Source organism: Oryza brachyantha, chromosome 11 (assembly GCF_000231095.2).
Source record: "Oryza brachyantha chromosome 11, ObraRS2, whole genome shotgun sequence".
Taxonomy (NCBI): domain Eukaryota; kingdom Viridiplantae; phylum Streptophyta; class Magnoliopsida; order Poales; family Poaceae; genus Oryza; species Oryza brachyantha.
This window is the reverse complement of record NC_023173.2, coordinates 14,158,372-14,170,384: the sequence shown is the minus strand read 5'-3', so window position 1 is coordinate 14,170,384 and position 12,013 is coordinate 14,158,372. Positions and strand designations below refer to the sequence as shown.

The 12,013-nt window shown below is 42.6% G+C and overlaps 2 protein-coding genes across 2 annotated transcripts; one reads left to right on the top strand and one right to left on the bottom strand.

Moving 5' to 3' along the window:
• The first annotated feature begins 1,818 nt into the window (after positions 1-1,818).
• Positions 1,819-3,626, top strand: LOC107305308. The gene is made up of 4 exons (XM_015842471.2): positions 1,819-2,769; positions 2,847-3,002; positions 3,082-3,205; positions 3,278-3,626. The coding sequence occupies exons 1-4, from the start codon at positions 2,509-2,511 to the stop codon at positions 3,295-3,297; spliced, it is 561 nt and encodes a 186-aa protein (XP_015697957.1). The 5' UTR covers positions 1,819-2,508; the 3' UTR covers positions 3,298-3,626.
• A 2,048-nt stretch (positions 3,627-5,674) lies between these two features.
• LOC121055745 (probable F-box protein At4g22165) lies at positions 5,675-7,128 on the bottom strand. Its single transcript, XM_040528795.1, has one exon. It carries the CDS (start codon positions 7,112-7,114, stop codon positions 5,762-5,764), a length of 1,353 nt encoding a protein of 450 aa, XP_040384729.1. The 5' UTR covers positions 7,115-7,128; the 3' UTR covers positions 5,675-5,761.
• Between the last annotated feature and the right edge of the window lie 4,885 nt (positions 7,129-12,013).

The following is a 12,013-nucleotide window of genomic DNA, read 5'->3' as shown; positions in this document are numbered from 1 at the left end:
ATAAAGTGACGTAACCATCAGCTTCAGGCAAGGTGTTTCGCAATTGTGGGCTCTCAGCTTAGGTTTATAACGGCGAAATATACTAGACAAGAAACGAGGTGGGACTAAAAACATGTGAAGTCCGTTCCGACTCCATCCCACACGGTGTTCCTTCACTATGTGCCATCTCGTATTCAACATCGTCACCCGGCATCCTTGATCGTCCGGACCTTAGCTCCTCCCTGAGCTTAGTCACGATCCCACCGCCGTTGACTGATATTGACCTCCGAGAATCACAACTCTATCCAACCATGTCACATGGCATCCCGACCATCCTGACCTCGGTTCCTCCCTGAACTTAGTCATGGTCCGCATCCCAACCATCCAGACCTCAGCTCCTCCCTGAACCTAGTCATAGTCCTCGCCATTGACCAAAGTTGACCTCAAGTCACCTGCACACACAGAAACAAACAAACCGCTTCCGGGCGCAGATATCGCAACCTGACCCACATTAGTCACACACACTCACACAAACACCACAACCGTTTCCAAACCAAATTATGTCAATTTACAAGCCAATTGTTCATCACACAATATCGATCATGACTGGGATCTTACAATCTCCCCCTTGATGAACACATTGGCAATAACTCCAAAATGCAACTCCAAAATGCAAATTTGTTCTTGAAAAATAAAAAACAAAATATGTCAAAAAAACATAAAATCGACTATTTTAAAAATCGAAGCAAATTTTGTTTCCCCCCTTTCAAGACGCATTTTGTATATTTCTCCCCTTTGACAATGATTCATCAAGAATTTCAAAAGGAAAAATATGAAACATGAAAGTGTATATGCCATGCAATATTCAAAACTTGTCAAAATTTAACTTGAACCTTTTTTTTTTCTAAGAGCATTTGCAATATACCAAAGGTAATTCAAGAGCATGTATTGCAATAACAAGGTAGACAAAATGACTAGTTAGCTAACAAGCATGTATTCAAGTTTAAACATGAATCATATCTATTACAACTAAGATCAAATCAACACTAAAGATTCATGATTTCAATGATTTATAATGCAATATGTTTACTAGACTAACAAAGAGAAAAAACAATCACATATAGCCAAGAAGGTTAAATCACTCTTTCTCAAAAGACGTGCTCATTGTCAAGACAAACATATTCCGGGTACGTCCTTGTCGTAAAAATTGTTTCCAAAGATTCGGCACCCATTATTTTTCTCACATCGAATACGTCCTTGTCGTCAAGACTGTCCAAGGATTCGGTATTCATTTTTTCTTTTTCTATTTTTTCTTTTTTTCACTTGACATTAAAAGAGCATATGAGGAATGCAAAAACCAACAAGCATATATATGAATGCCAATCATCCAAATTAGTGCTAGTATCAACATTGCATATTTACTTAATTGAAGTAAAAGAATTATTTGTCATGTATCATATCACTTAAATGTAAAAGCAATGACTCATATTAAAACTAAAATACATACATGCTAAACTAGTAGCCACAAAACCTAACAAGTATTGCTAGCAAGCACAAAAATATACTTAAAGCATAGAACAAAGCTCTCTTTTTAATTTTTTAATTTTTTTTGTTTTTTTAATCACACTATGCAAGAAATTCACAATGTATGCAAAAACAAAATCAAAAGAAGAAACAAAACATAAATACAACAAACAACCGAAAAATCTCCCCCTCAAATTCAGCAAGCAGGTTCGGCCCAGGAAAGAGACGGCCCAGGAAAGAGAAGCCTCGAACGAACATTATAAAGAGAGCAGCCTTCCCTCTTCGTCTTCTCCGACGCTCTCCTCTCCACTCCTCTGTTTCTTGTCTCCCAAAATCGAGAACCTCGCCGTCCTCAGCCGTAGAAACCAGCGCCGACGACCCTGCACCAAATTCTCCGGCCAAGCACCCACCGGAGGAGCTTTCAACAAACCGCGGCCGGAGACGAAGAAAGCACCGCCGAAAGCAGGTCCGTGCGGCGCAGCCACGGACGACAGCATCGGTGGCCAAGAAATCCAGAATCTCCGAGGACGCGGCGACAACCGAGGATCCGCGCCGAGAATCGCCGGAGCACAGCTACGGCGGCGGCAAGAAGAGGTTCCTCTCGCCCAGAACTCCCACGGACGAGGCGCCGACGGCAAGAAGCTCCTCATCGACCCTCTGCGTCGCCGCCCACGCTGACCTCTGCGTCGCCGCTGAAGCTCCACCAAGAACCTCTCGCCGACCTCGGCCACCACCCTGCACCCCATTTCACGGCGCCGGCGAGCAAATAGCCGCAGTTGGCCAGGCCAAGATTCCTCCGAGAAGCTCTGCGCCGCCGACGCTGACGGTGGCGCCGCTGCAAGCTCCGCCAAGAACCTCTCGCCGACCTCCTCCGCCACCCTGCAGCCATTTCCCGGCGGCGGCAAGCCAAGAACCGCAGCTCGCCAAGGCAAGATTCCGCTGAGAAGCACTGCGCTGCCCACTGCCGCCTGTCTTCAAACCCACCGGAGCGAAGGGGAAGAAGGCATGGGAGGGGAAGCAAGCAAGCCAGAGCGTTCGGCTTCGGACAGGCGCCGCGACTGCGCGCCAGACACCCGGCTTTCCATGCCCACGGCCGCGCCACCAGCTGATGCGGCGGCCTCGCCTTCGACAGCTGTTGCCGACGGCGTGGCCAATACACGTCGAGCGGTAGGAAATCAAGCCTGGCTCCACCGAACGTCTCGCAAGAAGAAGAACCACCTGACTTCAAAACCTGCCGCCGCGGAGCCTCAGCACACGCGCGAACAGGTAACTAAAAAGAACAGCTTGACTTGAAAACCTCCCGCGACCGAACAGCTTAACTCACCCGGCCCATACGTGAACAGTTAACTATTAACGGTGAAGCGGTGCCGTTTGAAGTGGAGGATCAGTACATCGATTACTGCAGATCATCAGCAACTGATCCTTCTAAAGTTACCTGCCACATCTGTTTCTTCGAGGATCACATTTTTAATATCACCAACAAAATTCAGCGCAAAGAGGTTGGTAAACATGATGCGTTTTGTGCTTTCAATGCAACTTTAATTTTCAGAACAATGACACTGTGATTCCTACACACAGATGATCTTGCATTGTCACAAACACAAGGGTCGGCCGCTTATTGCCTGTCAAGAGTGTCCTATATATGTTTGCAAGGCACGTGATTTGGAACTGCATACACACTACTGCCACACCCTACCAGCAGGTTAGTTCTATCCCTAACATGAATTTTTTTTTCTATTTAAATATGGTCTAATGCATATTTTACTTTTGTCAGATTGGTGGAGGTCCAGGTGAAATTGGAAGAAAGGCTTGTCCATTTGATGGAGGTCTAGACGAAATTAGAAGAAAGGGCTGTCTATTTTACTTTTGTTAGATTGGTAGAGGTCTAGATGAAATTAGAAGGAAAACTTGATAGCTGTCATTAGTTCCTTTTAGCTATTGATGTTAGCTCATATGTGTAATAAATGGATGTAAATATGCAAGAGCATATAATTAGTTTGCTCAAATACTTTAGAGTTAGGCTGGAATAGAAATTAATGTGTTTCCCCCTCGTGCACCTCGAATTTCAGTAAACCATATGCAAAGATATTATGGTGTCAATTTCCAAAATCTCAAGCAAGAAAATGAACGGCCCAGTTTTTAAGCTGAGAAATTTCAACTTCCAACATTTGTACCAATTTTCGAATAAATCGATTTAACATTTACACGTTGTGCTCCTACAAACCTAGAGTTATTTCATAGGTCGATGAAATTTCAGTATATATTTTTAGACTCCACATTGTTGCCAACGGTGCCTATGCCCGATTCAGATTCTGAGTGAATACATGCCCATAACTATATTAATCAGGATTCAGAAATAACACTCTTGCTCAGGATGATAAGATTGATTATATAGTTAAACTCGGTTCAAAATGCAGGCATACAAAACATTCTCCGTGTGCAGCGCATTGAACTATCAACGAAGTGCAAGAAGGTAAGCATTACCGAATAAACCATTTTGAAGCACAGCACAGAACATGATGTGGGACAGATCAAACAGACAGGATTCGAGACGGGCGAATTAACAAATGAAGATGAACACGGCGCGTTACCCGCCAAGCATGACGCCCCAGGCGACGAGGTCCCGGTCGGGCATCCCGTCGAACGCCCTGCGCGCGTCAGCCACGCGCCTCGCAGGCCCGGACCAGAGGTCCAGACGAAGTCGTCGCCCTCGACCCCAACTCTCAAGGCGAGGCCATGCGCGACTAGCGTGGAGCAGGGAGGGGAGCGCGCCGTGCGGCTCCCCGGCGCCGGCAGGCCGACGCGGCGAGGCGCGGATCGGCGGCCGCGTGGATCGCAGAGGATATAGGAGCGGTAGGGGTGGGGGTCGGGGTGCGCCGAGCCGCTGACTCCGCAGCCGCCGCTACGGCGGCCGCCGGCGGGAAGGGGTGCGTACTACATTGGTGCTTAGCCTTCGCTGCGTAGCCGCCAACGGTTGAGTGGGTTGTATGGTCATATGGAGCGATCTGAGCCGTCCGATCAAGTTTTTAACGGTCAACATTAATTCAAAGTTGTTGAACAGATCTTTTTTTATTATTTCAAGTAAACACACGGCTCTTCAGCAGCATCCCGTTCATTTGCTTCTTTTCTTATATGAATCAGAAAATTTGTAGGGCCTAGACTCTTCAAATAAGCTGGGTTGGTGGTGCACAAGGAAAGCTAATATTATGATTACTGCTCCCTTTATTTTATATTATAAGCTATTTTAACCTTATCAACGTCAAATTTTTAAGTTTGATTAAGTTTATAGAAAATTTAGCAACATTAAATTTTCTACGCAAGGAATGATCGATTCTTTTCTCGTTGATGGTGCATATGTGCTATAGTAGTGACTACTTCCTATCTTTCATAGTATGTCACATTTTAGATTTCTTCTTCTGTTTCATATTAAGTCCTTTTTAAACTTGTTTTAAATCAAAACTCTTCAAGTTGACCAAAACTTATATAAGATTGTACTAACATCTTCAGCATCGAGTTAGTTTCATTAAATTCATCATTGGATATATTTCTATATTATATTTATTTTTGGGTTAAAAATATTGTTGTGTTTTTCTATAATTTTAATTAAACTTACAAAGATGTTTGATTTAGAGTAAAACCAAAGTGACTTATGCTATGAAATGTGGGAGTAATACTTCTCTTTTTTTTTTCCCTCTTCAGCTTTGTTGGTCATTTTCATTTTTCAGCATCGGTAGGCTACTGGGCTTCAATTGGACATTTTGACACTACAAAATCTACAATTAGCCTGTATTTTGTATAAACACCAGAAAGTTAACGAAAGAATCTCAGTCCTCAAAACGCCCTTCTATTCGTTGCAATGTTGATGCAGAACTGTCTGAGCTGACCAGGCCAATAAAAGCTTCCTTTATGAAAAAAAAAGGTAAACGAGGTGGGACTAAACTAAAACAAAACTAGTTGACATTCAGACTAAAATCAAACCTAAGGGATGGGTTCAAACAGCTAAGGCATTGATTACACAACCATTGAATCTCAATTACTCTATTGATATTTGCAAGAAAGATTATTTCCTACAACTTTACTACGAAGTTGTCATTAGAAGAAAATTCGACATGAGAATTGCGACTGAATCAAAACAGTTAAAAAAACTGGTACAAATAACAAAAATGCAGCAACTTAACTTTCTCATTCACCCTTCAGTTTTCCGCTCGTAAATTTACACATAAATTGGTTAAACAAAGAAAATTTAAAAAGCTACTTCTTACACAGGAAGAATCTTTGCAAAACTAGGTGTAATCCATACGGGGGCCGGAAAGTTGGACCAAAGCTGAGGAGCCACAAGTTCCTCTCTGCTATTAGTTTTCAAATCAAACAATCCAATATCACGACGGTTCTCCCTAAATCCAAATAGCCAGAGATCATTGTCATCAGCAAAATATGTATAATTCTCCTTAAGACTTCGGTATTCCTTGGTGCTGAGACAGAGTGATTGGTTAAGGCCTAGAAATAACGCGTGGCCATCCAGGTTTTTTATCTCCACGCGCTTTTTCTCCGTGGCATCAATACTAAATATCTTAATTTCCCCAGTATTCCGCGCATCCGGGTCATCCAGATCGTCATTGTCCTCGTATGTCCTCCAGACGTTCAGAAGACCACCCCATGGGGCTTGTACAATGTACATCTTGTTATAAACAGAATCGAGTGGTACCTTTCCAATGATCGTCTTCATGGTGACCACGGGGCCACTGAGATCGAACACGTGTACCTCCCCCTCTGTGGATGCATACAAATGGCCATCCACGTAGATGCAGTCATCGTAGAAAGTGCGTGGTGGAATCCAGGTCCACTCATCGTCCCCAACCCTCGCGAACGAAAGCTGGGACAATGGGCAGTGGATCAGCACCACGAGGTAACTTTTTGCGGATGTATCAAAAAACACGAAGGCCTTGTAGTACATATAGTCCCGTAGCTCGCCAAGGGTGAAAACTGATGGCTCGGTACGAATAACCCTTGATCCGCTATACCATGAGAGCTCATACTTGTGGATGGCACCGGACTCATTGAAGATGGGCTCGATATGCTCGATCGTGGCGACAGAAGGCAGGGCGATTTGCTGCCCCGTGATCGGATTGACTAGGTGCATCTCAGACGAGGCATCCACTGTGACCAACCAGCCAAGGGAGGACCCGATCAGGAACCTGCTGCGAACAGGGGGGTCTGGGAGAGTGAACATGTACTGCCTCTTCTCGACGAGGCTGTAGAGGCACACGGCGCTGTCCCCGGCGGATTCGGAGGTGTAGAGAAGGCACGGCGTCTGGGACAGCTTGTAGATCCCAAGGCTGCGCGTCTCATTGTAGGCGGAGCGCCAGGAGTTGCAGACTGATCCTGCGCGCACGAGGTCAGGGATCTCCAGGAGGGAAAATATCTCCACTAACATGTCCTGAGGCAGCTCTGGTAAAGGATTTGCCGTCACGGTCTCTGCCATTGATGGTTGATCACCCTCGTGAAAACTGGGAGCAAGCGCTTGGATCTTGGACAAAACATCGAAGAGTAGGTGCCACAATTTCTGTAGGCATTTTGCTAGATCTCCTAAACTTATACTGCAGGACGCCATTGGACGGTGAACTTTTTGCAAAGCTGCAAACTTTGATGGAGCGGAGCAGGCGCAAGGCATACCTTTATAGAACTGAAGTGCAGCGCCGGAAACCGACACGGACATCGCGGGAACTCGTTTTTCCTGAAAAAAAAAAGGACAAATCCGACTCTGAATCAGACTTGTTGCCGGAGAACTCCCAGCTGCGCTCGGAATCGGATAGTGGCTCACACGGATCCATCCAGGTCTGCAAAGGTTGAACAATATGGGGAACTCACCGGCAGTGGAGTAGCCGCATGCACCGATCGACATCGTCGCCGCGGCCGACCAAGACCCTTTGCCACGCCAGCATCTATGCTCGCGCCGACGCGCGGCCATGGTCGCCGGCGGACTCCACCGCACACTCCTCCAGCTCTTTCACCATCGCATGGATCGACTTCAAGGATGCCGCAATCCTCCGCCTCCTCCGCGCCCCCGTCCCCATCGTACTGGTAGTGCACGCGCTGCCGCCTCACCAGCTCCACCCCCCCGGAAGCTTATCCTTCCTCCTCGTCTGCTCGATGGTGTTGCTGATGGGGCACGGTGACCTCGCAGAATGGCGGGAGCTGGGAAATCGGAGGATGGCATTAAGCAACTAAAGCAAGCGGATCCTGTCACCGATGAGCTCCTCAAGATATGGACGTCGTCGACCACTGCAGGAGGCGCCGGCGAGCTTGACGGCCACCATAGACGGTGAGGAGGAGACAGCTGCGACGGTGGCGACGCGGATGGGCCGGCAGGCGGCAGGTTTGGGAAGGAGGCCATGGCCGCGCCACCAGCTGATGCGGCGGCCTCGCCTTCGACATCCTCGTCTGCTCGATGGTGTTGCTGATGGGGCACGTACGGTGAACTCAAAGTAGTCTAAGCTCAATATTCATTATCTGTTATTTAAAAATGCTTTCTTCTGGACTCTTTCAGGGGTTCAGCAAAACACATTGTTATTGCAAATGCAGTCTGTTTATGTGTAGAAAATATACGTCAAAGCTCTAGTGTTGCCTCCTACATTAACCCTGAAAGATTATATTCAGCTTTGTTATCTACTACCATCTGACTAGCTTAGTGCTACCTCTGTTTCGTCACATGTTTGACTTTTTTGGTTACAACGTTTATTATTCGTCTTATTTAAAAATTTAGTACATATATAAAAAATAACAAGTCGTGCTTAAAGTTCTTTTGATAATAAAGTAAGTCACAAGCAAAATAAATGATTATTTTCATAATTTTTTAAATAAGACAAATAGTCAAATATTGCAATAAAAAAGTCAAACATTTTACATTATAAAACACGGGGAGTAGCTTGCAATGGCTAAATTATCTCCTGTTTTAAAACCCCACCTTTTATAATTCTTAGTTGTGGGAAGTCATTGTTGTTTTTTATTCCTAGAAAAAATGTCTTGTTTCTAGAGCAGTGTTGCATCTAGGATTCTGAATGAGTGGTCAAACTTATATAAATCTGTTTAAATACATACAATTACCATATCAAATATACAATATAAGTGACGTTCCTCTTTTTTTTTCCTCTTCATATGAGTTATTTTCCATTTTTCACATATATACCTTAGAATAGGATGTTTGTGGGTGTTCTTGGCTTCTCCGGCACCAGCCCTAGATCTGTCACTATTCTAGAGTAGCCTTTTTCTTTTGCATTGTTTACCCATGCAGCTTATCATCTAAGGGGTTGTTTAGTTTGTAAATATTTTTTACAAAAACATCACATCGTTTTTGAACATATATTTGAAGTATTAAACATAGTCTAATTATAAAACAAATTTTAGATTCCGCATGGAAACCGCGAGACAAATCTTTTGAGTCTAATTAATCTGTCATTAGTACATGTTGGTTACTGTAGTACTTATGGCTAATCATGCACTAATTAGTCTTAAAAAATTCGTCTCGTTATTTCTTACATAACTGTGTAATTAGTTTTTTGATTCATCTATGTTTAATGCTTTATTTAGATGTCTAAAGATTTGATGTGATGTTTTTAGAGAAACTTTTTGGGAACTAAACAAGACCAACTGCACATTTTGTTCTGGCTAAAACAAAAACAAAAGAATGAAGCTTACTGTAAATTCAGATTTTGCAAGATTACAAGGGCACCTTTCCAAACCACAGATAACATGTCTTAAATACTTTTATTTTGGATTTAACTCATTCTGTAGCTAACGTCTTATTTGATGCATTGTTTATGCAAACTGTCAAGTATTCAACTTCTATGGTCTAATAATGAAATATGTTCACTTCATATTGGTCAGCTGCAGGTACCTCTAAACATCCAAGGTTTTGTGTGAAGCAATCAAACCAAGGTATACACATACAAGTACATGATCAATTTAACTTGGAAAACATGACTGGTCAGGTGCTTATCCCAGGAATGGATCAAGCGGCAAACGTACAATGTAGTCTTGGAAGCATTTAGAAACTGTCTTATAGAAACTTCCTGTAGATTGATGTAAATTATATTTTCAGGTTCACATGCAGTGCAATACAGCTAGTGTGTCATGTTGATTCTATGTTATTCTAGAGTTGTGGTGCCTATAAATTTTTTATAAGGAATATGTTTGTACATTCTGAAAAATTAAGACTATGTTTTTCATAGCGGTATTTTTAATCATACTATTGTGCTATTATGGGTATGAAACTTGTTACTAGTAGATACGTGGATTTGTGTTGCTAGTGCCCATATATCTGTTACCTGGTTTAAATGTTTGTGTTACTGGTGACTAAATATGTGTTATTGGCTGAACGGTACATGTTATTGTGCTTGTGGTAAGCGGTAAGGTATGAAATGATTGTAACACATCTCATATCCTAAAACACTAGTTATGTGCTACTGTAGTGTGTAGCTAAAGGATCACTTATAGGTTGTATTACTAACTATGACAGTAACATATTTTTGAGCCTTCAGTAGCACATAGCGGTGTTACCATAACACTTATCTAACATAGTGTGATTGTCGAAATGCGGTACCCTAGTCATGGCTGGTTCTACTAAGGTTGTGGATTCAATAGGGAAGAAAACGATGGACTATGGATTTAAATGATTTGTTTGGTAAACGAACATGTCTTCTACGTCTAAAGACTCCTTGCACTGCTAGTAAGGTGAAAGAGGATGCATGAGGTATATACTCCTTGGAGTGGGCGTTGTAACACTAGACGATCCAGAAAACTAGGCCATGGTACGTAGTCTCATGTGTTAGGTGATGCTATGTAGTGATGACGAAACATACATATCCTATAGTTTGATTAAATATAAACTATTTGAATATTCATGCTTATGGACGAGACTAACAGTGGTATTGACTAGACTCTAAACCTTTTAAACAGAATGAGATAGGAAAAACAGTAGGGTATACCTTATGCCTGGGCGTGGGAGAAAGTGGTAATAGAGATAGGATGGAAGAAAATTCATGAATGTTAACCAAACCGAGGATGGCTCGGAGATGTGGTTAGTGTCATCACGAGGGATCAGGGCAAGCTGTCCAAATGCGAAAATTCATTTGCCGGATTCAATCATCAAAAGACGAGGTGAAACTGTATCCAACCTGCTATTTAAAAAAATATAAAGGTAACTTTGTATTGAGTGAATAAAAAATTGTATTGAAAATATTTATGAGCACAGTTGAAGTATAAGAAATACTATATATTTTTTCAAGAACTTAGATAGGTTAAACTTAAAGATGTTTGATTTACAACAAATCTAAAGTGATGTAGAGTAAAATGATACCACCCCCGTTTCATGTTTGACTTTTTTTTAACATTTGACCATTCGTCTTATTCAAAAATTTAATACAATATAAAACATAACAAGTCGTGGTTAAAATTCTTTTGATAATAAATTAAGTCACAAGCAAAATAAATAATACTATCATAATTTTTTTGAATAAGACAAATAGTTAAACATTACAAGTAAAAAAATCAAACATAACGGAGGGAGTATGCGGAGCGAGTATGATATATACGACGAAATGGAGGGGTTATAAATATTAGAAACATATTTTTATTAAAATATATCCTCCTTCGATTAATATAAAAAGTATGAGACAGCCATCATCATCATCAATTAATAAAGTGACGTAACCATCAGCTTCAGGCAAGGTGTTTCGCAATTGTGGGCTCTCAGCTTAGGTTTATAACGGCGAAATATACTAGACAAGAAACGAGGTGGGACTAAAAACATGTGAAGTCCGTTCCGACTCCATCCCACACGGTGTTCCTTCACTATGTGCCATCTCGTATTCAACATCGTCACCCGGCATTCTTGATCGTCCGGACCTTAGCTCCTCCCTGAGCTTAGTCACGATCCCACCGCCGTTGACTGATATTGACCTCCGAGAATCACAACTCTATCCAACCATGTCACATGGCATCCCGACCATCCTGACCTCGGTTCCTCCCTGAACTTAGTCATGGTCCGCATCCCAACCATCCAGACCTCAGTTCCTCCCTGAACCTAGTCATAGTCCTCGCCATTGACCACAGTTGACCTCAAGTCACCTGCACACACAGAAACAAACAAACCGCTTCCGGGCGCAGATATCGCAACCTGACCCACATTAGTCACACACACTCAAACAAACACCACAACCGTCTCCAAACCAAATTATGTCAATTTACAAGCCAATTGTTCATCACACAATATCGATCATGACTGGGATCTTACAATCTCCCCCTTGATGAACACATTGGCAATAACTCCAAAATGCAACTCCAAAATGCAAATTTGTTCTTGAAAAATAAAAAACAAAATATGTCAAAAAAAACATAAAATCGACTATTTTAAAAATCGAAGCAAATTTTGTTTCCCCCCTTTCAAGACGCATTTTGTATATTTCTCCCCTTTGACAATGATTCATGAAGAATTTCAAAAGGAAAAATATGA